Source organism: Manihot esculenta, chromosome 3, assembly GCF_001659605.2.
Source record: "Manihot esculenta cultivar AM560-2 chromosome 3, M.esculenta_v8, whole genome shotgun sequence".
NCBI lineage: Eukaryota > Viridiplantae > Streptophyta > Magnoliopsida > Malpighiales > Euphorbiaceae > Manihot > Manihot esculenta.
Genome location: NC_035163.2, coordinates 30085167 through 30112934, shown reverse-complemented (window position 1 = coordinate 30112934; position 27768 = coordinate 30085167). Strand labels below are relative to the sequence as shown.

Sequence of the window (27768 nt, the reverse complement as noted above, 5' to 3'; positions counted from 1 at the left end):
AACTCATAAGGAGAGAGAAATCCAGTAAGGTAAAAACAATCGAGTGTTTACCAAAACTGGGTTGCTTTAGCCTTTAGAGCCCAGAAAAATTAGAAACTCCATCATGGGTCTGAGTGTATCTGATCACAAAATCCAGTATCTCCTCACCCAAATGAAATCCACAATAGATACTGTCGTCTGTTTCTTGGACTGTAACGCACGCGTATCCCTTAATGTACTAGTTAGTCAAAACTGTGAAAACTACCACCAACTCCAGTTAAGCCCCTCCAAGATCCTGCCACGTCATGCCAGACCCACAAGAAACGTGGGGCCCTGCCCACTTGGCCAGATCAGAGAGGTGATGCATTGATCTGCCGCAGCAGGATTTGGAGGGAAAACTGGAAAAAACTAATTACAAGGGAAAGAGAAAACGTAAATAAAGAAAAAAGGAAGGGGAAAAGAAATAATAGTAACAGGAGGAGGCCACGCCAATGGCTTATTGGCTTTGCTGTTTATATTGGGCCTTTACAATGTAAGCGTAAAAAAAATCTCTTTCTGCCTTTCTCTCTCTATTTCCCTCTCCCTCGCTTTTTTCGCCGGAAAGTTGCGTCATCAATTGGTGATGCTATCCGTCTGATTGCTGCTCAGGAACCCGGAGAGGTATTTAATATTCGCTGTTCGATTTGCCGTTTAGTGGCGTTTTGTTTTTGTGGGGGGTTGCCTTTTCGGTAGTTGCTGGGTCAGATCTGGTTTTCTTTTGCTTTCATACTTTGTTTTGAGAGAGATTTAGGGTTTTAAATTTCTTATCTTTGGAATTTGTTGCTCAATTTGGGATGGTTTTGAACGGAATTTTAAAATTATAGGGGTTTTGGTTGTTTTTTGCTGTGTGTATGGAAGAGGGAAGAAGATCTGGTGACCCGTCTGGGGCTATGGTCAAGAATAGGAGCTCTTCCGGCTGTTTGATTGTGAGAAAAAAGGGTAATGATGGTATGGGAGGAGTGGGTTCTTCTGGTTCACGTAAGGTTCTTGCGTCCAAGAAGGAGAAGAAGAGGGCTAGGATGGATATGAGCGATTCAGGGTCTAGTGATGAGCTGTTAATGCCATCTCGAAGAAGGGTTGCCGCGGAAACTTTACGGGTTTGTAATGGTTTGAGTCTTTATGATAAGGGTATCGTTGAAGAGAATGATATTGGTAGGAAGAGGAGTAGGGGAGAAAAGATTAGGATTAACGACGTTGACATGATCGATAGGAACGGAGATGATTTCAGTGAAAGGAAGAGGAATAAGTTAGATGTGTTTGAGTTTGACGAATATGATGGAAATGATGGAGAAATGATAAGGAGGAATCGCTTTGATGAAGATGGGATGGAAGGAAGGAGGATTTTCGGTTCAATGATGGCGGGAAGAAGTGGCAATGAAAGGGAATATGAGACAGGATCCAGTAGACATCCTGTTGTTGATAGAAGAAAGAGTTCATACTTTGAGAGAACAAGTGGACTGAATCGGGCGGATCATGGTGGCAGAGAAGGTGCTCCCTCATCTATGTCATTTTATAGGGATAAATATGATAAAGATGAACCCATTAGGGTTCAAGGGAAAAATGGTGTTTTAAAGGTAATGGTGAATAAGAAGAAGGTGGATGGATCTTTGAAAAGTTATGATCGCTTGGAAGCAGAGGAAAAGAGAAAGGGTGCGAAGATGAAAAATACTGTCAGACGGAATGATCTAATCCGTTCTTCACTTTACCCAGAGTCTAAAAGTGCTGATAAAGGGAGTTCATTTGCTGGGACACTGAAAAAACCTATGAATATGCTGAGATCATCATCAGCTAGGAATGGCAAGGTCAGAGATCGTGATTCAGAAGATAGCGATTCATCACTAAAATTGGGACTCAAGGATATGGAGGCTCGTAAGTCTTTGAGAACACCATTGCCAACTAAGAACCATAAGGGCCCTGAGGTAGATTCAGAGGACAGTGATACATCAACGAAGTTGGGGCTAAAGAATGCAGAAGCTCATAAAACTATGAAAAGGGCAAGCAATGATGGTGAAATAAGCCCTTGCAATCAGCTTCAATCTGCTAAAATTGGGAAGGTTAAGCGTGGTACTGGCACAGAAAAGCAAAAGTTGCGTGAACATATACGAGGGATGCTTCTGAATGCTGGCTGGACAATAGACTATAGACCAAGAAGGAACAGAGACTACCTAGATGCAGTTTACATAAATCCAACGGGAACGGCTTATTGGTCCATCATCAAGGCATATGATGCACTTCTAAAGCAATTAAATGATGAGGAAGAGGAAGCAAAATCCAAGGCTGATGGTTGTCCATTTACACCCCTATCAGATGAGGTGCTCAGCCAACTAACAAGGAAGACTCGAAAGAAGATGGAGAAAGAAATGAAAAGGAAGCAAAGAAATGAAAGTGACAATGCACGGGAAACTGCAGCAAGAAGGTCTTCTAGTTCCCGGCATGATGAGGAAAGCATGGATAGTGGAAGCCATGAAGAGAAACTGAGCTCCTTCATAAAACAGAGCGGTAAGTCATTGAAGAGTAGAACAAATGGTAACAGCTTTCTCAATGTAAACACGAAAGGTCAAAGTTCTACTCGTCATCTGCATGATGACATGGAGAAAATTCCATCTGGATCCAGTTCTCATCAAGGAAGAAAAAGTAGAAAACTTGGCAGATGTACATTGTTGGTACGTAATTCTAATGAAGGGCTAAACTCAGAGAGTGGTGGCTTTGTTCCATATGCTGGCAAACGGACACTACTTTCCTGGCTGATTGATTGTGGAACTGTTCAGTTGAGCCAAAAGGTGCGATACATGAATCGTCGACGAACAAAAGTAATGCTGGAGGGCTGGGTCAATCGAGATGGTATTCATTGTGGTTGTTGTAGTAAAATCCTCACAGTCTCAAAGTTTGAGATCCATGCAGGGAGCAAACTTCGCCAACCATTTCAAAATATATATCTCGATTCTGGGGTTTCCGTTCTGGAGTGCCAAATTGATGCATGGAATAGACAGGAGTCAATTGAGCACATTGGTTTCCATTCTGTTGACATTGATGGTGATGATCCAAATGATGATACATGTGGCCTCTGTGGAGATGGTGGGGATTTGATCTGCTGCGATGGTTGTCCTTCAACATTTCATCAGAGCTGCCTCGATATACAGGTACCTTTACACTAACTCCATGTTCTTGCTTTATACGTACAAACTGTACGCACCTTTACCCAGGGGATTATCTTGAGCGTTTGCATGTGCCTTTTTCTTGTACATAATGTCATGAACACCCCCCCCCCCACAACTACCACCACAAAAGACAAAAAACCCTCATTTCTCCTTTTTGGTGCATTAGTTCTGAATTGTGATGGTGAAATATCAATGTTAGTTTTGGTTTGGCACAAAGAGAGGAGGATGAGGGAGGTTAAGTAACCCAAGGAACCTAGTTAATTGTTTCTTCAACGCAAGATTTTGTTGCTTGCATATATCCTTTAGGTGTTTGTTGGGATTGTCTCACTTATCATTGGAGTGCATAGTCTTAACACTCACCTTTCTTGCAACTACCATTTAAGTTGGTAGAAGTACAAACGACTTGTTGGTGGCCTTTTGCTTTATTGATGAACAGTCGAACGGTTGAATTCTTGAAGAATGCATGTGGGTGTAATGAGTTTACTTGTTTTATATTTATGCCTTGTAAAAACGTTCATGGAACTTTTTGCATTATTATTCTTGGTCGGATATGCCTTTCTCCTTTGAAGCCAACAAACAACTGTAATCTATATCTCTTATCACTGCAAACAAAACTAACATGATCAGTTTACTTTATTTACATATATGCCCTTGTAATGATTTGAAGTTTTGAATAAAACATTCATGGAACTTTTTGCATTATTAATTTTGGTTGGATATGCTTTGCTTGGCAGCAAACAACTGTAATCTAGATCTCTTATCACCACAAACTAAACTAAGTTGTTGGTGACAGGTAGTATGTTTGTCAACTACTTGAGCTTAGCAGCTTTGATCGTGTCTTTTTTTTTTCTTTATATATATATATATATATATACACGCTTATGGTTCATGGGCTTGTCTTCTTCTCATTGCAGATGTTGCCTCCAGGTGATTGGCATTGTCCAAATTGTACATGCAAATTTTGCGGAGTAGCCAGTGAGAATATTTATCAGGAAGATGAGGCAACTGTTTGTGAACTTCAAGCTTGCAGCATGTGTGCAAAGAAATGTATTTAACCTTTTCTTTTGACTTTGAATCTAGTTCCTGATGCTTTTAAGTCCTTTCTTTCATATGTTTTGGAAATTTGTATTTTACTTTTGTGTAGATCACAAAACATGCGTACTGGGGATGGATGCTTTGTCTGTTGATAGCAATAGTTCATTTACTTGTTTCTGTGGGAATACATGTAGAGAGGTATATCTTTTCACAAGACATTGAGAATTTTATTTTCCGATATTCTATCTCTTTTCTGCACTAATTTTGCCTTTTCCTTTATGATATGGCAACTTTGGTTTTAACATAACGGACTGGTTGTTTTTTTCCCCTTCCTGTACTTAGATGCATGGCATTGACTTGTATTCTCGTTGCTTGCACAGCTTTTTGAGCAATTGCAAAAGAACCTTGGGGTCAAACATGAACTTGAAGCAGGATATTCATGGTCTCTCATCCATAGAACAGACATAGACTTAGATATATCTCCCCAGGGCCTTCCTCAAAGAGTAGAGAGCAATTCAAAGTTGGCCATTGCTCTGTCTGTTATGGATGAATGCTTTTTGCCTATTGTTGACAGGAGGAGTGGGATCAACTTAATCAATAATGTGCTTTATAACTGTGGGTAAGCGTTCGCTATTCTTGGATCATGATTAAACTTTGTACTGTGATGTTCATGAGGCCTTCTATAGTAGCTCATATGTTGTGGGAATTGATGAACAAAACATTTTCAGGTAACTGGGTGAACCTAAAATTCTGATTACTGCAATTCGATTGCTACCAAGTACCAACTCTTTTGGCCTTGATGTGGTTTTCCATGGAATGGACATATATGTGTACTATTTGATTTGCTAAGTCATTTTAGATGCAGTTGATTTGCATAGCCGATGTTATGCCTGCAATTTGACATGATTTGGAGTCCATTGAATACCAGTAATCATCTCATATTATAACTGATGCATCCTTATCTACTCTAGTTTTACTTTGTTCTTAGATATCAAGCTTTTAGTATTGTTTTGATTAGAAATTGTAAATGGTGAAAAAAGTTATAAATGTTAATATAATTATTAAACTCTGCATTTTAGATTATACTTTCTCAGAATATCAAGTTCATTTACATGTCTTTATCTCGAGCATTAAGGTGCTAAGCCTATGCTAGGATGCGAAAGGTGCAGTGCGTAAACTTATTGTGCCACCTTGGCCTGATCACCGGTTGTTTAATCCAGCCATTCTTGCTTGGTGTGATCAAGACTAGAGAAAGTCTGCTGAAAGCACTTATAGAAACTCCCTATTTGTCTTTTTAGCAGCATCTTGCTGTGTAGATGTATGAATTCATACTCTTAATTTTAGACTTCAAAATCTGCATCCGCCCTGGGGTTTTTCAACTAAGCTTTGACCTGAAACTGATTACATGAGTTGTAAGGATACTAGTCTTCCATTGTATTGAAGCTGGGCGTGATATTAATAGTAACATGTTCAAAAAGCCTTCGACCAAAAAAAAAAATTTTCCCCACAAGGTCAACCTGTTATTTCTCTGCTACTTGCCCTTTTATCCTTGAAGGTGTCATCCTTCACTGCGCAACTTGCATTGCATATGGTTTAAACCTTCCAACAGAGCTTTACCTCCTGTAGACTATAGTCACACACTGTTTTGAATAGCCCTAAACAACTTCCCTCAAATTAGTCCAACCTTGTCAGAGAAACAGGTAGGCTAGGGTAGGTGCCAATTACTTTGTGATTAAATGGGAAGATATTGGTTTGATGAGGCCACTTCTAGTGAAAATTATGGGACATAAAATTATGGGTCATAGTGGATTTTGAGTGCAAATGTGCCTCCGCATATTGCTACAAGTACTCTGGTGTATATATGTACTTTACCCCCACTTTCCTGGAGGGTTTTAATTTCTATCTGATTTTCAAATTTGAATTTCTTCTGAACTCTTTTGGGTCTTTTATCTCATCTTTATACCAGCATATGCAAATCTTGTCTGTGTGGGATTGTGATGAGATCCTATCATTGGCTCTGCAATAGTAATTAACTTTTGATAATAGCTTTCAACATTTCTCTGTCACTCAGGTTGTCTTCTTCTTCCTCTTCTCCTTCTTCATCCTCCCCTGTCTCCTTCTGTTAATTGATTCTTTTTGTCATGTGCAGATCAAACTTTAATCGGCTGAATTATAGTGGTTTTTATGCTGCTATTCTGGAGAGGGGTGATGAAATAATTTCTGCTGCATCTATCAGGTATAAAGTTAGTGGTCATTTATTAGCTATATTTCTCGTATGCAATTTATTGAAGAATGACAGAATTAAGTATGGAGAGCTGAAAATATGACCATCATGTGTTGCCCATTTAGGTTTCATGGAACTCAGTTGGCAGAGATGCCATTCATTGGAACACGCCACACGTATAGGCGTCAAGGGATGTGTCGCCGGCTTTTCTGTGCCATTGAATCAGTAAGAAATAAATACCAATTTCTCTTTTGCACTTTGCATTTCCATGTCTAAACAACTGGATGTATGGATTTTGCAAGTTTTCTTTTGTGCTTCTTTGTTTCCAGATATTATACTAATACGTTCTTTCCTTCCTAGGCACTCCGCTCCCTTAAGGTTCAGAAGCTGATTATCCCTGCAATTTCCGAACTAACTAATACATGGACAGGGGTTTTTGGTTTCACCACACTTGATGAACCACTCAAGCAAGAAGTGAAGTCTATTAATATGTTGGTATTCCCTGGTATAGACATGTTACAGAAGCAGCTGTTTGATCAAGAAAATATAGATGGAAACAAGTCTACCAGCTCAGGTTTTAGTCAAATGCATTCTGTTCATTTTCCACTAAACTTTATTATTATTATTATTATTATTCAACTTTTTGTTTCTTCTGATAGGTGATGAAGGGATGGAATGCAAAGATGGTCAACATATCCAGCCTGAGGTTGCAGTTAAATCTGATATTGATTCTTCAGCCATGCATGATGATCTTAATGAGTGTGATAATGGTGGTTTGGAATGTGCCAGTGGGACTAATGATGAAGTGGCAGCCTCAAATTCTGGTTCCGAATGTATGGGCATTCCATTAAATGATGTTTCAGTGATTAGTAGTTCTTTGGATGCATCTCTTGAACCTAAAAATCCTGTACTGCTCAAGGAGACTGTAAATGCAGATTCTGATTCAGGAGATCAGTTAGATGAAACTGCTTTGGAGAAGAAAAGTCTGTGCGTCTCTGACACAAGTCATTATGATCTGGACAAGATGGAAAATAAAGCGGATTCAAATTTTCCTGCTGGAGATAATACTCAGTCTTGTTCTGAGGGTGATGCGTCTCCTATGAATTCTGATTCGCGCTGTCTGGGTGTTTCCTTAGACGATACGTCTGTGATGAGCAGTTCTTTAGTTGCTTCTAATGATCTTAAAAATTCAGTTTCAATTGAGAGGAATACATGTGCTGATTTTGAATCAGGCGACAAGTTAGCTGAGTTGACTTCTGACAGAAAACGTCTCATCATCTCTGATGTGAGTGGTGATAGACAGGAGGAAAATAAACCAGAATTGGCTTCTCTTGTCAAAGAAAATATTCAGTATTGTGAAGAGGGCAATGTTGGGGATGCCCATGGATTAAATCTGAATGAGACTACTTCTGGTGAACATAAAATCTCAATCTCAATAGAAGAGGCTAAATCTGTTGTTTATCAATTGGAGAATGAGTTTTCTGAACTGGCTTCTCAGGGGGAACACCATTTTGACTTGGGTGCTAATCATAGTGCTGTAGATATGGAAACTAAGCCCCTAGTGGATTCACTCATTAAGACTAGGTCCCAGTCTAGCACAGAGGATGTACACACAGTTAATACTGATGTGGCTTGTATTGAATCTGTTCCTCCCACAACAGACAGTACTGTTGATAATTCCAATGGAAAGGTTGACGAAGGTTCAGTTGTCTCTGTTTCCGCATCCAATGGTGCTAATGGGAATTCCATGCAAGTTAATTTTGAGCCAAATGATGAAATAGCCTGTGAGGGAGGAAGCAAATTAGATGTGGCTTCAGAAGCTGTTTCTGAGACAAAACAATGTGAAGTACGTTCTCCACATGCTCCTGCAGATGATTTCAGGACTGATATGAGGGAAGGGAAAACTGAATCGTGCTCTGTCTGATGCTTTCAGAACATTCCTGTTGAATGTTGTCTAGGCCACTTGTATGATTATTAATGTGGCTTGCGGTGACTTTTAATGAGCGTTAGGGCATTGGTGGTGTTGTGTAATGCTCTGACTTTGATGTTAGCAAGAAATTATAGGTTTCTGATGAAAAGTGATTAGGTCTGCGGAGTATGATCTAAAAAGGTTCTGGTTTAACTCTGGAGCATATCAAAATTAACTTGGCACTGACAACTTCAAATTGAGCCCTTGGTGGAATTAATTGGTGCTAGATGAGCTTTGAGGTCAGAGGAGAAGTTGCTGCTGTGGAAACACATATTTCTGGAGGTTGTTAAGGCAGATGCTTTGAATTTCGCTGGTCAATTTTCTCATGCCTTGCAGCATGTACATATCTGAATCTGCCAAGTTCCACATTCATAGTTTCTCTGGAAGTCTCGTATTAATTCATTTTTATGTAGCAACGCCCTTTATATCTATGTTAACTTGTCACATGACATAGGTGGTTGCAGACAGATTTTGAATAACATTTTTCTTGTAATTATAACCTTTATTCCATTGGCCCGCATTTGTTCATATGATTAATTTATGTCAGCTGCAAGTTCTACCCATAATCTCAGTTGAGTTGGACTGCATGCTTCTGAAGCAACATGTTCATAATAACTTGATTCCATGCTTCTGGTGGCCTTTAGAAGTATTATTTTCTCGCAAATGGAATGTGTATTTTGGTCATGTTCAGAATATTTCTGCTGTACAGAGTGTACTGTCTTCCATGCAGTTGTCGAGGAAATTAGATTTTTATCAATAGTAGTTCAATTGTTCTTTCTTTAGATACTGACAGAAGAATGAGTTCCTAGGTGTATCAGGAGAATCTACGGGTTTTAATAGCATAATTTAAGACTGGAAACGGTTGTTTATTTCATTAATTTGCTTGAAATTTTAGCGCGTATATTTTTAATTTTTAAATTATTAGTATAATAAATAATCAATATTAATATAATATGCATGGTTCATCAAAATCAATTAAATGCATAATTAGAGTAAAATTAAAAATCTTATGGAACATAATGTTCATATTTTATATAATTGCAGATTTATATGTAATTAAGTACATATCTACAATGATAAATTACATATATTTCTAATATGATACTTTACTGCAATGTACATGCTTTAAATATTAGTTAAAATAAGTGTAGCATAAGCTCGCTCTTCGTTAACCTATTTTAGAAGGTAGCTTAATCTGTATGCAGAGATGTGGTTGGTTGGTTGCTTGAGTTTATAAATTTGAAGCCCCAAGCCAATATCACACTACTCAATTTGCCCAGGTAAAGTAGGCTGGCAGGCGGGCCTTCTCCCTTATCTATGTCCAATTATTCATGGAGTTAAACAAAGATGGACCTTCATGAACCCAATGCCCGCAGGAATCATCATCGGCTAGTTTTTCCTTTGAATTTTATTTAACATTCATAGCTGTGCCTATGTAACTATTTTATTTCACTGTCATCACTTTTTCCTTCTTATACTTCAATGAAAATACAATGTTCAGAATCCGACCTGTTTCAAATTGAAATAAAAAATATTTTCAAATGGAATTTTAAATCAATTCTTAATATTATTTGAATTAATTATCTAAACAATATCTTTCTTTAAAGTTCAAACAACAAAAATTCTATTTTTTGATTAAAAAAAACGCAACTACTCTAGAAAAGGAAAAGCGAAACGACGCCGTTGGTCCAACAGTTGAGGCCGTTTGTCAGATTCGGCTGAACGCTGCCCTTTATGCGTCCCCGAGCCTTTTGACTAAAGCCACCAGGAAATGGAGCTCTCGTTACCTCTTCGCCTCCGGAGCATCTCCGTACCTTCACTGCACAAACCAAAGGTGAGAATTTCTCCGAGAAATCTATTGCCCATACGTATTCCCTACCCAGTCTTATTCTCATCTCCTACTCGAATGGAATCCCAAATGCCTCTCCGCGCCACCCCCACCCAAGAGAACGGCTCCACAGTAACCGCGTCTTCTCCCATTGAATCCGGTAAATAGAGGTCCCTGACCTAATTTCACTTCTTCCGCTAATTCTTTTGAGGGTTACGCTAATGGTCTTATTTTTCTCAGGAGGAAGACAAGGTCGAATCGGAGAAGTGAAGAGAGTCACCAAGGAAACTAATGTCTCGGTGAAGATAAACTTGGACGGTACTGGAATTACTGATTCTAGTACTGGAATTCCATTTCTCGATCACATGCTAGATGTTAGTACTTTTTATCTGAACTCTTAATTTTGTTGAGTATTTTGATTAATGCTGGTTTTGTTGTCTCATCCTTTTCTTTGATCTTTTTAGCAACTTGCTTCGCATGGATTATTTGATGTTCATGTGAAGGCAACTGGGGACATTCACATTGATGATCATCACACTAACGAAGATGTTGCTCTTGCTATTGGAACGGTATTCGCATCTTGTGTTCTAAATTTTTCATTTATTACGGTTCAGTAATTAAGATTAATTTCAGATTTTAATTCATATCCTTGCTTGAATATACATATTCCATGTCTGCAATTTTCTATTTCTGGGTCTCAGAACTAGTTGTGAACTTTTGCTTGGTCTCCAGGCATTGCTGCAGGCTCTTGGTGATAGGAGAGGAATTAGTAGGTTTGGTGATTTCTCAGCCCCTCTTGATGAGGCACTTATACATGTGTCATTGGTAGGTTCTGTGCTGTAGCTTATTTTATATAATCATTAGTAGAGATTGAGGATTTTTAAAAGAAATGTTGCAACCATTCACCAACGTCCAACTCTAGAAACACTTCAAAGTTAAAGATGTGGATGATGCAATATGTCATCACTACTTGATTGATAGATTAACTTTGATCCTCAAGTTGATAATTCCTAAAAAGTTTGAACAACTTCTGGAGTTCCAGGCATAAGTGTTTTTTTTTTTTTTTAAAATTTTATATCAAAGATAGAAACACATGCACCTAGGGCTCAGAGGCAGGACACATCCCTTGGTAAAACCATGGCAACTTTATCAAGGGATGCTAACCCATATAAGCCCAAACATAAGGAATTAAAGGGAGATGATACTGATTTTCGATGTCCTAGAAGCAGCTAACTTTTCGTAGCAGGTACTTAGTGATAAAATGGTAAGAGCTTTCGCAAATGTAGAACGTCCATATCTAAGATCACTTCTACAATGAAAATGCTATTCAATGCAATGAACCCAGTCCTTGAGGCTTCATGGAAATTGTGCCTAATATTTGAATCAAAGTTATTCACGTGCATTCTATTATCGTTTACTTGAAGGCTTAAATTCCTATTAAAGTTTAAACTATGCCATTTGTCATCTTTTTGCAACTTATATTATGTGGTAATACTTCGTTTATTTCAGGATTTATCTGGGCGGCCACACTTGAGTTATGATTTGGAAATTCCTACTGAGAGAGTTGGAACATATGACACTCAGGTGCTTCACTAACTTCTCGTACACAAAAGTAATTTGAATTTCTCAATTTGTTGCCTAATTCTTGAATGACAGCTGAACTCATCTCTGGATATGATGACTAGATGTAATAGAGTGCACAATTTTGGAAATTCTGAAAGCAGTGCTATGGATGTAGCTATTGGTTCCATCTTTCAAGTTTTCAAATTTTTGCTATTTGTTGGAAATACTGTTTGCTGAATTTCATTGATTTATTGTTGTATATATGCATTTGTAGTTGGTGGAGCACTTTTTCCAGTCTCTGGTGAATACTTCTGGTATGACACTTCACATTCGGCAGGTAATGTTTCCAAGAGGTTTTAGATCTTTGATTCATCCCAAAGTCATCCAAGTATTCTTTGCCTCGGGAAAAATTTAGGGGGAGACAAGAAATGAACTATCTTTCTATTCTCTCTTATTTTGTAACTTAATAAATGCAAACCATCTTCTTTTCTTGCAATTTAAAATTCATGTCAGCATTTTGCATGCTTGTTCACTTCTATTGTTACATTATCTTAGTTTATGATTTTCCTTGAAATACTTGGCCATAATGCTTTTAGTCTTGAATCTCTGATTCACTTTTTCGGTTTCTAATAGAACATTCAAATATTGTCTTGAGTATAGCTTGCTGGAAGAAATTCACATCATATTATTGAAGCAACCTTCAAAGCATTTGCTCGAGCTCTTCGACAAGCAACCGAATATGATCCACGTCGCCTTGGGACTGTGCCAAGGTTTGATATTTCCTTTTAAGCAGTTATCACATTGGATTGAAAACATGTCTTTTACTCATGAATATATTCTGGTTTCATTTTTCAAGATGAGTGACTATTTCTGCATTATCTACTTCATTAAAAATTTGACGTGCCAATTATTAGCTCGCTTCCTTACTTTCTTCTTCCATCTTCATGCTTGTTTGCGTATTTTGAAACATCCGATAAGTTGATGAGGAGGTTTCATGGAAGCTATAAATTATGGTATCAAAATTTGGTATTTATCATCTGAGAATCCTTCTGTTTGCTTTCACATACGCATGAGATGCGTATTAGGAAGACATGTAGTGATTAACATCTGAATGTCTTGGTGGATTAAATCAGCTAATAAGTGCCAGGTTTACCTCTAAAATTGTGTGCTTTTGCGCCGCAGCTCAAAAGGGGTTCTGTCACGAGCTTGATGCTTCTTGATTAATCATGCATTGGATGGCTTAGGCTGGCCTTCGGGTGTTGCTGGCAGTGAATATATTGTATCATGCATTCACCAGTGAGATGCATGTTGGTGATCTCTCATAGCTTGCGTTAGCAATAATCAGTTGAGCTCCATTTCAACAGATAGTTTGTTATTGTACATCATAGTTCTGCTGAAGGCTGTCTAATTTGGGCAACATATGGAAGCTATAAAGGATGAGTGCTTTTATGACTAGTTTGTGACTTGTTAACATAAAGACATTGAATAATGGTGTGTTCTGAACATGTATTCGTTCACTTAGCAGGAAAAAGTTGTATGCACGAACAACAAGTGCTCTTCATTTCTTAGAAACTCGGTTCTTAATTTGTTATTTGCTTTGTTAAAACCTGTCATTTATTGAAGTTTTCTTGATGAGTGGTCTCAGGCCAATTTAGAACATGGCGGCTGAATCAGCCGTGTCACTTATGATATCCATTGCCATAGAAGTGCTTCGATTGCATAAATTTCTTTACTGAAATATAGAAAGTTCCTATTTTCCCAGGCTCACAGCAGATCTGGATACACAATCTGAGCTGCTGCTTTTTTTTTTAAACCCCTATGAATAAAGATTTAATGCACATTCATGATGCAGCTTATCTGCAATTCTGAAATCTGCTTGGTTCAAAGTGATCTAAATATGCATCCACTCCAGTTGCTCATCTGCTACAAAAATTCTTCAGCTGTATTTAAATCATTCAATATCTCAGACTTTACCTCTTCAGGAAGGGGTGCAGATGGGCCGGCCTTCGAGTAGAAACTGGCCAGACTTCTGATTGCCTTTTCCAGTTCCATATAAGATTCCTGCCAACAACCACAGGATCACAAATCAATGACAGAAAGAAAGCAATCTTGCGAGTTCCAACAGGTCATCAAAAAATCCATCCATACCTCATGCATCACCTTTTCTTGTCCTCTCCAACTACCAAGATATTCTCTAATAGATTCTTTTGCTGCATCTGCAGTCCGTCTAAATTTAGCAATATCCTTGGGGTCTTCTTTTAATGACTCACGCAGTGTCTTTACAACCTCTCTCGCTGACTTGAGGTATGCCTTAGGCAATAATTTCCCAGATTTTGTTGTCTCATTAGGATCAAACAGTGATTTAATTGCTCCAACAACTCCATCTTTTTCCTCTTGGTCATTTGATTCCTCTTCAGCTCTTACCGGAAATGGCATTGAGATGCAATTTAGATTCTGAATGGCAAAAAATGAAGTGCTGCATACTAGAATATGGCGACGACTTGAAGAAGCAGCTTGAGATGTCACATTGAATTGCAGTTTACCTGTTATGTTGCAGAAGAAGCTTTTAAGACATGGATAAATGGAGGTCAAAAGATAGGAAACGGGGATTATCTTGCACCACAATAATTTGCACATATGACTAATATTCGAGATTACATATAACTAATATTGGAGATTAGGAATGTAAGCGGATATTGAATTTGGGACCTAAACGAATAAGATAAATTCGATTGTTATTATTTGAATAAAATTCAAATCTCTTTAATTTTATATATTTTAATTAATAATTTATATAAAAATATTTTTCATTAATAATTTTTATTTAAAAAATTTTATATTTTTAAAAAATATTTAAATTTTAATTTTTAAATAAAAAAATATAAAAAAATTTATAAATATTATTATAAAATATATTTTTTATATTAAATTAATTATTTATATAAACTAATTCAGCTGATACCCTGTTAATAAAATTTAAATTTGATCCAAATCCGTGGAGGATATTATGTTTTAAATTCAAATTCATTTCGTCCTGTTAGGTTCAATCCATACCCAAATCCGTTAACGTCCCTATTCCAGACTGCACAAGAATGGTTTTCAACTTACAGACGCAGTCATTGTTGGGGTGTGAGGTATTTCTCGGTGATTGGCAAGTAAAAAAGGGCGAAATCTTTGCAGCAAGAAGCACAGCCATCTCTAATCCCTGGTAATTCAGTAGCTAATCCACTGCATCTCTTAAACCATCAACAGTATCCTGAATTCTGCTATCTTACGCACTTGGCTATCGCCTTACCAACATCTACAAGTACGTGTCAGAAAATGCAGAAATATCTTCTATCTGCTCACTGTTCACAGGAATTATGACGATAACTAGCTAAGCTAAACAGAAATAATACAACGAACACAAAACGAAATAAGAAACGGAAGAAAGCAAAATACCAGCATCAGCCTGGTTTCTTTTAACACGCCGACAATGGTTTTCAATCCCAGCCTCAACTCAACTCAGCTCCCTCTCCTCCCCTTCCCTTTCTATCCTAATAATGGATACGGCAGGTATTTAACATAAGCATAAAGGATAAATCAGTCATCCAGTAACATTGTACGGATATGCTAAAACGACGTCATTTAGGCCTTCGAGATTGGACACTTCTGAGGGTGTTTTGGTCATTAGCCATTGTGTAAAGGTCTCCTCTCCTGAGGACCTAGGCCGAGGCTCCCACTTCTCAGCATATTTGCTCTTATTCCTCACATTTAATGGCCGATAACCGTATTTATATTCTCTTGGCCTCTGAGTCTGAACATCAACGCAGATTCGCTCACTGTTGGTAAATCTATATAAGCATTTCAATTCTCTCTTAGTTTTCTTGCAATAGTTGTATCATCTATCGGAAAACCCTAGCTAATTCCACTCGATTCCCAAGGATGGCCGGTGGCTCCCACCCCAAATCCTCCTTTGATAAGCCTTCCTCCTCCTCCTCTGCTTCCCACCGCAAATCCCGTTGGGAATCCTCCGCTGCCACCACCAATAATCCGTCGGCGGACTCCAAATCCAACGACCATAAACCATCTAAACCTGCTGCTAATTCAAAGCCTTCGCCTAAGCCCAATACAGGCCCTTCTCCAAAGCCCACTTCCACTGCTCCTCCGACTGACCCTGTTTCCGCTCTGCCGGGACCCTCATTCCCTTTGCCAGACATTGGCCCGCCTCCCCCTCCCACCTATGGCTTTCACATGCTGGAGCGTTGCACCATTGTACTCGCCGACGGCAGCGTCCGCTCTTATTTCGCTCTCCCTCCTGATTACCAGGACTTTCCCCCTCGTCCACCTCTACCCCCGCGGTTCCTTCCCATGGGTCTTACCCCTGACTTCCCTGGTGCTGTCAATGGTCCCCGCTTCCCTCCAATGAGCCCTGAAGGATTAGGGTTCCGCGATAGTAATCTCCACAACCCTTCTATGAAGAGGAAGTATGGGAGCGGTGAGGATGAATTCAGGTTTGGGAATAAACCCAACGGGCTTTATCCAGGGCCTGATAATCGCGGTGAATTTTTGGCGGGGACTAGCAGCCCTTTTAGGAGAAATTTAGGAGATGAAGCCAGAGCAGGAAAATATATGAGGATTGCAGGTGATAGCGTAGGCATTGTCAATAAGCATCTTGAAGTGGACCAGAATAAACTAAAGAAGGCTTTTTTGCATTTCACTAAGGTGATTAATGAGACTGAGGCGGAGAGAAAACGTTACCTGGACGACGGGAAGCAGGGCCGCCTTCAATGTGTGGCGTGTGGCAGGTTTGCTACATTTATTGTTTTTTCATTCTTCCCTATTATTTTGCGTACTGGTCACTGCATATTACTGTAACCAGCAACTCTTTTCATGCCTCATAGTGTATGGTTACAGCATGGCAGTGTGTGAATTTACTTTGCAGTTTGTTTGCTCTATTTACAGGACATGCCTGGTATACATGTGTTTAATTATAACTACAAAGTAGCTATACTATTACTACTTCAGGAAATGAAGATTCCTTTTGATAGTTCTCAATGCTGGTTTTCTGTCGAGAAGCTTTCTAATGGGTGTAGGTTATCCTGTCTTTTGATTGGGTGATTTGATGAAAGTTATTGCCTTTGCAAATGAGATCGAGGATAACTAGCTATGGCTGTTGCTTCTCCTCTTTCTTCTTTACTTATTTCTTCTAGATGACCTGCAACTTAGATATATAAATTGCCAACCTTGCAAAACAGAATGGTGGTTGTTCATTGGCTAACAATGGATGATCAATGCAATTTTAGTATGTCTTATTCATGGCAGAATAAAACTAGTTTGCATGTCTAGTGTTTCAGTGATCTAGAAAGCTAGTTGAAGCTTTCTAATGGGTGTAGGTTATCTTCTCTTTCGATTTGGTGATCTAATGAAAGTTATTGCCGTTGTAATTGAGTTTCTGATAACTAGCAATAGCTGCTGTTTCCCGTCATTCTTCTTTATCTATTTTTTGTGGATGATAAAACTTATATACCAAATTCATAAACTCTCTCTCTCTCTGTGTGTGTGTGTGTATAGGGAGAGACAGACAGAGAGAGTGCAAGGATTGTTTGTTGGCTTACCCTGGATGCTCAAGCAATTTTAATTTGTTATTTATGTAGAAATGCATAATAAAACTGGTATCTGTATCTAGTGTTTCAGTGATCTACAAAGTCGGTTGAAGCCAGTTCCCTAAGTAATATTCTTCAGGATATTAGTTTACCAGTTGTATGTACTAATGTGCATGTGACAACAGTGTACACAGTGTTGAACAATCTCTTGCAGCCCTCTCTCAAGAAACAAGGAGGTGGCCGTGGATTCATTAAATTGTCGTGTGGTACACTTTAGGGCTTGTTCTGATAGGTCATTGTTATCCTGTCTTTTTGAATTAGATTCTTCCCATTTATTTATAAATTCCATATAATCTTGATTTAACATGTCTATTAGCTGGTGCCTGTATGATTAAAAATGATGCTGTTTCGTTATGCATCAGCTTAATTGATGTATTATTAAATAAAAGCAACCATATTTGGCTAGTTATATAGTGGGCTGAAGTCGGTGTTCAAATTACTAGCTATATCATTATTATCTGGGAGAATCAGCTTTGAAGTTCTAATTGATTCTCTTAATTGGGAGTTTTGCTTTCATCTCAAGCTGCCAGGTCCTCTCTGGCCCTCCCCCTCCTCCTTTCTCTCTCTTTCAAATAAATTGAGTTGAGATATGTAGGCAGTAGCACTGTAGGTCCCTTCTCTATATGTTTATGAGATTATCCCTGTCCAATATTATTAAGGCAAGAGGCGACCCTAAGGCCACAAGTGGATACTGTGGCCTTAGGTGAGAGGCTAGTAGGGTACATATTTTTAGCATAAAAATTTCATACTTTTACCTAGTTTAATAAGTAAAACACATATTGAGAGAAAAAAAGCAACAAGCACTGCCCATCTAACAAATAAACAATCAACAAAGAAAAAAAAAGAAAAAAGAAAATGAAATCCAACAAAAAAAAGAAATAAAAAAGAAGCAAAAGAATAAAGAGATGTTGCTAGCTTGAGGAGAGAATATAGAATAAGAGAAGGAGAGAAGACAAATGATAATAATAATAAGAAGATGGCTGAATCTGCTGGCTATGCCAATCCTGGTGAGAGGAAAGGAGAGAGGAGAGGAGAGAGGAAAGAAGGAGAAGATGAGAGAGAAGGGAAGAGATCAATTTAGGTTGTGTAAAGAACTTCTTAGCTGCTGGCTTGCAAAAGAAAAGGCTATAGTTCAAGGATTTCTGTTTAAAACACAATAAAAAAGCCACTATTTGACAGCGGTGTTGCCTCCAGCACCTTCAGCCATGTAGGCAAGGTGAGGGTGCCTTGTCTAGCACCTTGGTCGGTGCCTTGTCTAGCACCTTGTTCGGTGCCTTTGATAACATTCTCCCTGTCTTTTGATTTTGACATAGCCTAGTTATATTCTTTAATAGAGGGTAACTTCTTGTGGTCTATTTCTTAATTGAGGTCTAAAAGCTGTCCTTTTACTGATGTTGTTTCCTTTTTCTTTAATGAACTTTTACCTTTAGGATAACTTCAATAGTATCTGGTTTAACATGTTGCTGTTTGATTGAGCAGTGTTTTGATGCTGCATTTATAATCTTAATTGTGACTTGGCTATAGCAAGATAGTTATAGTTTAATACTGTCTTGCAAGAGTTTGGTAAGTGTAGGATTCTTTCTTCTGTTGATCTGTTCACTTTTGGATTTGAATCTTTATTAATAGTTTTTTTTCTTAATTGCACTAACTAATAGCTTGTAGGAGGCATCCCTGCTTGCATCATCCTTTAGGTTTAAGTCCTTATGCTGTAATATAGTGTTTTAAGGATGTTCTGAGAAATAATGTGACATATTTGAGTAAAAATGTCACATACTTTAAGTTGCATTTTTTAGTTCAATTTTGGACTTTTAATTGTTTTAATTTCTTCTCTTTGGAAAGTTGATTTCCACTTTACTTGTTAATTGGGTACAATGCTATCTTTGTTGTGATATGATTGATATGGTAGGTTGACATGATAGGCAGAAAGTGTATGCATTGCATTGCCTAGCTGATATGTGCTAACTGCTAAGCCAACATTCAACCAACATAGGACTTCTATAATAATTGGGGGTAGAAACGAAACAATTCACAGCGGTGTATTGTCATGGGCTTGTTGGGGAAGTACTGTGCTGTGGATATATTTTGGTATATTGACCTATTATCTACAAGGAAAAGTAGATAGAGCTGTAAATGATCTTGGCTTTACATTATTTGGAAAAGTGTTTCATCCTTGTGCCATTTGAAACCATCTGTTGTCATGAAGTGGGAAGAATTTGTTGTTATGGTGGTGACCATGGGTTGGAGTGAGATACAAAAGAATATGGGCCATGATAATAAAATGGAATGAAGAATCATGTTAGCAGAGAGCAGGCTTGTCTTATGCTTATTTGCATAAAGTTTGGTTTTTAGGAAATCTCCCTTCGCATAGTTTACCATTAACTGTGAAGTGATTAACTACAACATTCCATTAGTGATATGTGCGCTTTTAGTCTGTCTTAATCTGTGATATCCTCCTAGCAACCTGGCTTCGTGGTTATGCCAATTAGACTTTTGTCTGTGCCCTGTCGTTGATGTTATACTTGTTTTTGTGAACGTTGATTAATTATGTCTATTTTTGGTAATATCATTGTCTACTTCCCTTCTCCATGATGTTAAAGCAGTACATTCTGTGTTCCTTTGGTTTTGATTCATGAGTGACTGTTGTCTTTGTAAGTGTTGTGCTCAATCCAGATACTCTGTTTCATGTCAACCATGTCTCGGGATTACAGAAAGTTGTGCTGTTTGTTTAGGAGGAACTGGGATGTGAAATTAACTGATTGTTTATTACTTTAATTTTCAGGTTCCATGTGACTTGAGTTTTGTTATTTCTGTATGTCACTTAGAGAGTTCAGTCCCCTTCAAGTGATAAAAAAAGTGGAACACCACCTTAATTGATTTGCTTTATTGAAAGGGTAGAGTTACTTGATTCAAAGTTGATGTGCTATCCAAGTAAATTAGCCTCCAATTTATTGAATATTATAAGGAATAAATGATTTATTTCCTATCTGTTTGTGCCTCTTATTCATTCTAAAGCTGCTGAATGTTCTGCCTCTTAACTTCTATTGTCCTTTTAGTTTCACATTGTGAACTCCCTGAAATATTTGAGAGAAGACCTGAATTATTATTCTTAAACCCTTGACATGAAAATTACAGGTCTTCAAAAGACTTCCCAGATATGCATGCTCTTATAATGCACGCATACAACTCAGATAATGCTGACTTGCATGTGGATCACTTGGGCTTGCACAAAGCTCTCTGTGTTTTAATGGGATGGAACTACTCAAAGCCCCCTGATAATGCAAAGGCCTATCAGTTCTTGCCTGCTGATGAAGCAGCAGCAAACCAAGATGATATGATTATGTGGCCCCCTATGGTGATAATTCATAACACGGTTACAGGAAAGGGTAAAGATGGGCGCATGGAGGGTTTGGGAAACAAAGCAATGGATAGCAGAATAAGAGGTATAATGCACCCCTTCTTTTTTGTAATTGATGCTATATGCTGTGATGTTCATCCAGTTAAGCTAACCATTTCATTATGTAGGATGTGCTCTGGCATTCCTACATTTAGTAGTTGTTTTAGGTTCCTATACCAGCAATGTTACTAGTTATGCCAACACGGTTAGAACTGTTCAAACTATTCTCTGCAGACTGTCATACAAAAAGTATACTTGGCAGATTTTTGCAAAAACATAAGAGGAGGTGCTATTTTGAAATATTGCCAACTCTTAGCCTATAACCATTTCGTTCAATTAATGGACTTTGTATAATAGGGCAGAGCCAAGTAATATGCATTTTTTGCACTTTGTGGTACTGGTGGCTGTGGTTGGTTGTGGTAAAGTCAAAATTTAGGGGTTGTGAAGGCCGCTGAAGATGGTTGCACTTTTTTTTATGAAATTAGTGGTGGAAAGGGGTTGTTTTTGGGGTTGTGTGGAGAAGAGATTAAAACCTGGCTAACAGGTTTACTGGGACAGCAGCTAATTATTGGATTCAGCATTGAATTTAGAGGAAAAACTGGAAAGTATTTAGGAACTAGGGTATCGAATGGTTTGGTATTTTGGCCATTATTTATGGGTGAATAAAACAAGAAAATAACAGAAAATGGATGCTGTCTATGTGCTGTGGAGACTTATGTAGCCAGTAGTTTGCAGCACAGATGGAAAGGGGGGAAAATGATATGGAATAAAGAAGAGAGAGGGAAAACAGAAGAAAGAGAAAATGCTCATGAGTAAATACTTGTCTTCTAAAGTAAAACCAAATTCCCAATCTCTGTGTTCATTATAAGGACTCAAGTGCTTATGGTAGCATTGCTTTAGATAGTGCATAGACATTTTTGGCTAAATTCCTGATGTCTGTGTTCATTATAAGGACTCTAGTGCTTATGGTTGCATTGCTTTAGATAGTGCATAGACATTTCTGGCTAACTGTTTGGTTAGGGTGGAAAAATTATGATTTTTAATGGACTCTGTTGCATGGATACCTTAAATTTCTACAGCTTGTCTTTTAATTTATGCACCAGTCTGTTGTTTTAAAGATGCTTGCAACATGTTAATAGTTCTGATTTCTATTTCTTGTTGTGTTTTAGATCCTCTTTGCTAATCTGGTGTGCTTGATTATTGGTTGTTGGTAGGATCTTTGCTTTGTTCTTTTTCATGACCTGTAGGTATTCTTAGTACTTCTAGTCACTATTTCTGCTTTACATTAATTCGTTGTGAATTCTGAACTTGCTCTGCCTGAAGTAGGCATGATTGCTAATTCCCTTATTACTTCCGATATGTTCATCATGTAATATTATCCATTCAATGACAGGAGCTGCGTTGCTTTTAGCTAAGTGGTTTTCCTGGAAAATGAGGTTGATTGTAAGAAAGTGGTAGACCTTATTGTACAATAGCTGTTGCAGGTCACAGTTGATGTGTAAATCATATGTTATACTAAAAACCTCTGGTAGATGAGGTTGATGTTAGGAAAATGTTAGAGCTTTAAAAATGTTTATGATTTAGGTAAATTTAATACTGGCCAGTTCTAGTTATGAGAAGCTTCATTTATGGGATCGTAAAGCACTGAAGGATAATTAACTTAGGGTTAAGTGAATTGAAATTGGTCTTGGATTTTATAAATGATATGCAACTATTAAATTTTCATATAAGATAATTATGTTAGGGTTGGAGAATCCTATGAGAGTAATTGAAAAGAAAGGGGGGATAATTTAGAAGAAAGGAAGGGAAATTGAGAAGAAAAAGGAGAAGTTGAGAGAAAATTAGAGGGCATTGACAGGGAAAAGAGTATTATATTTCTGATAATTCTTGAATTAGAATATAGAAGGTATACTTCATTATTTATAGCCAAATCTGTAACTAAAAAGGCTGTGCTCCCTCTTCCCAGCTGGTAGAACCGTTTCCAGCTCATACAACAGCTCAAACACTAGCTCCCCCAACTAATTAACTGCTGTGAATGCTTCTAGGGAAATCCTCAGCCCTTCGCTCTTCAATTAACTACTGCAGAAGCTTCTGGAATCTTCTGATACATGATAAGACGTCCCCGTTACCACTTTCTTGTCCCCAAGATAGTGAATTAGCTGAAAGTTGAGTAGCAGTCTTTTGTTCAATGATTTGCATGGGAAATTCAAGCTCATTAGCTCTCTTTCTCCAAATTTCCAAGGCATTCTTCTTGAGTAATTTTGACTACATGACCCTGATACAATTACTTCTATTTTATAGTCAATACAGCTCTCTGCACTGTAGAATCCTTTTTTTTTTTGCCATCTTGATTTTTCCCATTCATCCTTCACGGGAATGATAAGATCACATGAATAGAACTCTCTCTGTTCAATTTCAGCAGCAAACGTGTTGCAAAACTCTGATCCTGATGAATTGCTCTTGAACAGAATACTTGAAAAGAAGCTGATGTCTTAACATTAAAACTTATCTGTAGCATTTACATCTTCATACTCACCAATCTTCTCTTTGGGAACCCATTTGTCTTGCATTCCCTTTAAAGGCAGAATAGCAATTGCTGGAACCTGGACCAGCATAAGTTGCTTCTCCTGTGATTCCCTCCTTCACTGCTAATAACAACTCTGCCCCTTTCCTATCACCAACAATATCAACTTTTTCCTCTATCACTATGTCAACAACGTTAACACTTGCTCCTCTATTTAGGGAAGTAACTAACATCTACCATAACATTTTTCATTTTTCCTTGAACTGTTTCTCCCAATTTTCCCATTGTCTCTATTATTTTTTTTCTCAAATCTTTTATCCAGCTCCTCGTCTCTTTTAAATCCTCACTCAATGATCTCACATACGGTCTGTTCCAGAAGCAGGAAGCTTTTTGTTCCCAGCTTTGCTCATCCATAACCAAATTGTAAAAAGCAACGATAGAAACATGTCGAGGAGGAGGAAAAATGGTACAGGGTTTCTGAGCTCTGATACCATTTGTTAGGGTTGCAGAACCCTAGCAGAGTACTTGAGAAGAAAGGAAGGGAAATTGAGAAGAAAAGGTAGAAAGTTGAGAGAAAATTGAATGTTATAGCACTGATAATTCTTAAACGAGAGTACAGAAGGTAGCTAAATCTCTAATACAGCTGTTCTACCCTTCCAAGCTGGTAAAACTGTTTACAGCTCATAGAACAGCTCACACAGAGGATTCCCTAACTAATTAACTGTTGGGGTTGCTTCTGGAGAAATCCTCGGCCCTTAGCTCTTCAATTAACTACTGCAGAAGCTTCTGGAATCTCTGATACGCGACCAATTACTTGGGAGTTGGCTTTTCTCTCTTATGAAAAGGTTATCAGCCTGTCTTGAGAGTTCAGAATTGAGACTGCAGCTGGTTGAGTGCATTTTGACTCCTTGTTTGATGGGGGGCCAGGGGGGTGCTAATGGTTATGGTTGTCAGGGAGCTGTCAGGCTTTTGTTATTCTATTGTCATAAGTGTGAGGCATACTCTTGTCTTGGTGAAATTTATCATGACAATATTTAAGCCTAAAGCAAGCATACATCTTAGGTGCTTCAGTGTGGCATTATATCCATTTTTTGTAAAAGATTGAGCTTTTCTTTTCTGTTTTTAATTTCACCATCATGCATGTATCTACTGGAGTTGCAGATATGCTGTTTCATGGTATGCTGAACAAACTGGACAAAAAAAATTATTTTTTAGAAGAAAATTTTAAATTTATTATGAGTATGGTATTGGAATAAAAAATTTTGAGATTTGATAATGTAATTGTTTGGCTCTTTTAATTTGCTTGTCCAGTTTCTCCAACCAGTTTGGCTGTGCAAACTGTTGCCTTAATAGGGCATTAGCTTATGGGTTTGGGTGGCTAGATTGCTAATCCTCTTCATACATAGTTTAGAAGAAGAGTTATTATTGTACTCCAGTTTTTTTTTTTTTTTTGGCTTGTCCTGCTTCTCCAACCAATTTGGCTGGACATACTGTTGCCTTAATAGGGCATTGGCTTATGAATTTGGGTGGCTAGATTGCTAATCCTCTTCATACCAAGTTTAGAAAACGAGTTATTATTGTGCTTCAGTTTACTTTTGCACATGAATGTTAATAACATTACTTTTCAACAGGTGTCTGTTTTATCTCTGAGATACCTGTCATATAAGCAATTAGGGATTGACACAACCTGGGTTTGAATTTTAGAAAGGTGTTTATTTGAATGACTAATTATAGGAAAATTCTCCATTCTACTTTGTTCTGTACAATTGTCTTGACATCAAGCCTGTAGCTACAGTGAGTGCCAAATTCATGTTCAGGAAGATTTTGAATTTTGAAAGAATATGGGTGCTCTGCAAAGTTCTTGGGTTTAAGAGTTGCATACTGATTATTCTAGATTCTGGTGTTTGGTGGGAAATATTTTACATTTATTGTAATTCCACAAATGGTATGCCTTTCAGATCTTGGATTTACTGGTGGCAAGTCAAAGTCCTTGTATGGAAGAGATGGTCATCTGGGCATAACAATTATAAAATTTAGTGGCGATCATTTGGGCCTGAAGGAGGCTTTCCGGCTGGCAGAACACTTTGAGAAGGAAAATCATGGGCGTAAGGCTTGGGGACGCATACAGCCCATCACGTTAGGCAAGGATGATGAGAAAAATCCAAACCTTGTTAAGGTAGAACGTAGCGGGGAGAAAAAGAGGATTTTATATGGCTATCTTGGAACAGCTTCTGATCTCCACAAGGTTGATTTTGAAACGAAGAAGAAGGTTTCTATTGAGAGTCAGAGGGAATACAGAACTTCCAAGTAGATTCTAGATAACATATGAGGTATAAATGAATCTTTTTCTTTGTTTTTTTTTTTTAAAGAAATATTAATAATAAGGGTTGAGGAGATGCAGGGAATTGACATTCTGCCATCTTAGACAATGAGGCAGGATTATTGTTACTTCATTTATGAAAATCTGATCCTTTTTTCTTTTGGCTTCTGCTTCATGCAGGTTGATTACTAGCTGTACTTTTAACTGGAGGAGGTGAGCACTGAGCAGGCTTTTGTACTGGTGGTGCTATTTATTAGATGATGTACCGACTTTATGGTATATAAGAATTTACAGCTTGAGGTCACAATTGTAAGATTTTTTTTCCTTGGGTTATCGTCTGAGCATTGCATTGATATAGTTTGTCGTTATTTGTTCAAACTGTACATTAGCCAGAATTAGTGTGCATCCCACTATGCCTTTTTATGATAGCTGGCACAATGGTACATGTACTTTGTAGAACGCATGAGGAAAATGAAAGGACTAGTTGTGAAAAGGGTTTCGCATGCTAGCTTGCTGAAATCGTGGTGTTAAATTGGACATCTTTCATTGGCAATTGAAAGGTGACAATTTCCCGAGGGACTTTATGGTTTTGTTGGACAGTTTAGGAATGAACACGAACGAATATTGTCCTTTTCATCGGTGATCCTGGTAAGTGGTAAGTAATGATTACTTGTCATATGGCAGGTTGGAATTCCAGCTTGAAGATAAGATGTGATAACCAAACGAAACAGGAAATTGTACTGAGTGGAGCCTTGGTTCTGGCTTAGCTCATTTTTATGCTTGTTATTGTTCATTAGCCTGAAAAATGCGGTCTTATATTATTGTCCTTCTTAACGTGTGTCCGATTCAGTTAAAGTAGCCATTATCATAAACAAGGGGAAGGTTAATTCTTTTCTCATTTAGGTAGGAGAGTGAGGGAGAAGCTTCTCGTCCTTTCCCAAACAAACAATGGGATCTGCGATTAGCTTTTGTGGTGAATGGAAAATTGGTTTGGACAATCAAAACGTCGTTGCTTATGTTGGAAGGGAAGGGAAGGGAAGGGAAGGCCAGCTGTGTATCTTATCATGCACTTGGGTTTAGGTTTCGATGCTTGACCCCGGTGGTGATTTGGATTGGAGGGCCATGGAATCATGTAGAGATGCGTATGCTTTTTTTCTTTTGTTTTGTGTGTGTGGGGGGGGGGGGTGTTGGATGAGTATTATTTATGTTTTCTCATTAGGGTTAGAAAGCTAGTATGAGTCGTATTCGACTTAACCATGCCTTTTAAATGTGCGCAGATTAGTGAAGGTGATATTGAGTTTGATGGCATCCTTAAAATTAAAGGACTAATCGTATGTAAAAATGTAATAATAGGAAGTCCATGTTTGCATGGCATTACCATTAGTACTGAAATTTAAATCGCAACCTGCCGATTTTCATTAGACCAATCAATTACGCCTACTGGTGGACCTTTCTTCATCAATTAACTATAGATGATATATCCGTTGGAAAAAGTGAATCAATCAACAACTACTGTAAGAACGAGTGAATGAGTAGCAAATTGCGATTGCATCTGCACCAACCCTAAGTGATGTGATGTTGATGGTGGCCATAAAAGCCTACGTGACAAATTTCCATAAACATGGAGCCCACTAACTTTTTAACAGAGCTTGAGCTTGTTGGGGGATTTCCATCACTCAATTTTGTGTATGTATATACGTATATAAATTCTCACTTTATCAATTATAATCTCCTTTAGAAATCCTCAAATGTCAATAGTTGCTCAATAAAATTTAATATTCTTTAAAATATTTTATTCCTCATTAAAATTAGGTAATTGACATTATTAAATTATTTTTTAATCCAATCAATGAAGATATAAGTATGTTTTAAAAATAAACTTATTTTTACAGCAGAAATATTAAATTGAATATTTATTTCAGAATTTATGTGCTATATTTTTCTTAGTGAATATAAAAATGTAAATATAGATATTTAATTAAAAATTAATTAAATTGATTCCATAACCCTTTGATGTGACCCATCTTTATAGCCTTGGCCATTTTGGTCTCCATCTTTTTTTTTTTTTCAAGGGAAGTATAAAACAAGAT

The 27768-nt window shown here is 37.8% G+C and overlaps 4 protein-coding genes across 5 annotated transcripts; 3 read left to right on the top strand and 1 right to left on the bottom strand.

The window, feature by feature from the left end:
* Window positions 1-284: 284 nt before the first annotated feature.
* LOC110611446 lies at window positions 285-8966 on the top strand. Its single transcript, XM_021751799.2, has 8 exons — window positions 285-3158; window positions 4091-4223; window positions 4321-4409; window positions 4592-4830; window positions 6361-6447; window positions 6561-6660; window positions 6796-7009; window positions 7095-8966. The coding sequence occupies exons 1-8, from the start codon at window positions 870-872 to the stop codon at window positions 8357-8359; spliced, it is 4416 nt and encodes a 1471-aa protein (XP_021607491.1). The 5' UTR covers window positions 285-869; the 3' UTR covers window positions 8360-8966.
* Window positions 8967-10117: 1151 nt separating this feature from the next.
* On the top strand, window positions 10118-13427 carry LOC110611996 (imidazoleglycerol-phosphate dehydratase 1, chloroplastic). 2 transcript variants are annotated; one of them, XM_021752603.2, is made up of 9 exons: window positions 10118-10392; window positions 10473-10606; window positions 10697-10801; window positions 10965-11057; window positions 11742-11816; window positions 11889-11966; window positions 12070-12132; window positions 12456-12565; window positions 12978-13427. In XM_021752603.2, exons 1-9 carry the CDS (start codon window positions 10176-10178, stop codon window positions 13003-13005), a joined length of 903 nt encoding a protein of 300 aa, XP_021608295.1. In that variant the 5' UTR covers window positions 10118-10175; the 3' UTR covers window positions 13006-13427. The 2 variants fall into 2 exon arrangements, with proteins under 2 accessions (XP_021608295.1, XP_021608296.1); XM_021752604.2 differs by lacking the exon at window positions 11889-11966 and having other exon boundaries at window positions 10125-10392.
* Window positions 13428-13505: 78 nt separating this feature from the next.
* LOC110611997 (photosystem II D1 precursor processing protein PSB27-H2, chloroplastic) lies at window positions 13506-15340 on the bottom strand. The gene is made up of 4 exons (XM_021752605.2): window positions 15237-15340; window positions 14904-15142; window positions 13944-14338; window positions 13506-13856 (listed from the first exon to the last, which is right to left on the bottom strand). The coding sequence occupies exons 2-4, from the start codon at window positions 14989-14991 to the stop codon at window positions 13719-13721; spliced, it is 621 nt and encodes a 206-aa protein (XP_021608297.1). The 5' UTR covers window positions 14992-15142; window positions 15237-15340; the 3' UTR covers window positions 13506-13718.
* A 153-nt stretch (window positions 15341-15493) lies between these two features.
* LOC110611995 lies at window positions 15494-26197 on the top strand. The gene is made up of 4 exons (XM_021752602.2): window positions 15494-16582; window positions 20573-20880; window positions 25317-25688; window positions 25859-26197. Exons 1-3 carry the CDS (start codon window positions 15720-15722, stop codon window positions 25667-25669), a joined length of 1524 nt encoding a protein of 507 aa, XP_021608294.1. The 5' UTR covers window positions 15494-15719; the 3' UTR covers window positions 25670-25688; window positions 25859-26197.
* The last annotated feature ends 1571 nt before the right edge of the window (window positions 26198-27768 follow it).

What these genes read in the sequence shown, in the direction of transcription:
- LOC110611997 (XM_021752605.2), bottom strand. Translation starts at nt 14,991, where the DNA reads ATGGCTGTGCTTCTTGCTGCAAAGATTTCGCCCTTTTTTACTTGCCAA. An exon ending in CCCCAACAATGACTGCGTCT is followed by an intron (nt 14,339 to 14,903) that starts GTAAGTTGAAAA and finishes GCAACATAACAG; the next exon opens with GTAAACTGCAATTCAATGTG. An exon ending in AAGAAAAGGTGATGCATGAG is followed by an intron (nt 13,857 to 13,943) that starts GTATGGATGGAT and finishes GGTTGTTGGCAG; the next exon opens with GAATCTTATATGGAACTGGA.
- LOC110611995 (XM_021752602.2), top strand. Translation starts at nt 15,720, where the DNA reads ATGGCCGGTGGCTCCCACCCCAAATCCTCCTTTGATAAGCCTTCCTCC. An exon ending in CAATGTGTGGCGTGTGGCAG is followed by an intron (nt 16,583 to 20,572) that starts GTTTGCTACATT and finishes TGAAAATTACAG; the next exon opens with GTCTTCAAAAGACTTCCCAG. An exon ending in AATGGATAGCAGAATAAGAG is followed by an intron (nt 20,881 to 25,316) that starts GTATAATGCACC and finishes TATGCCTTTCAG; the next exon opens with ATCTTGGATTTACTGGTGGC.
- LOC110611996 (XM_021752603.2), top strand. Translation starts at nt 10,176, where the DNA reads ATGGAGCTCTCGTTACCTCTTCGCCTCCGGAGCATCTCCGTACCTTCA. An exon ending in CACTTATACATGTGTCATTG is followed by an intron (nt 11,058 to 11,741) that starts GTAGGTTCTGTG and finishes CGTTTATTTCAG; the next exon opens with GATTTATCTGGGCGGCCACA. An exon ending in CGCCTTGGGACTGTGCCAAG is followed by an intron (nt 12,566 to 12,977) that starts GTTTGATATTTC and finishes TTTGCGCCGCAG; the next exon opens with CTCAAAAGGGGTTCTGTCAC.
- LOC110611446 (XM_021751799.2), top strand. Translation starts at nt 870, where the DNA reads ATGGAAGAGGGAAGAAGATCTGGTGACCCGTCTGGGGCTATGGTCAAG. An exon ending in AGAGCTGCCTCGATATACAG is followed by an intron (nt 3,159 to 4,090) that starts GTACCTTTACAC and finishes TTCTCATTGCAG; the next exon opens with ATGTTGCCTCCAGGTGATTG. An exon ending in AATGTGCTTTATAACTGTGG is followed by an intron (nt 4,831 to 6,360) that starts GTAAGCGTTCGC and finishes TGTCATGTGCAG; the next exon opens with ATCAAACTTTAATCGGCTGA.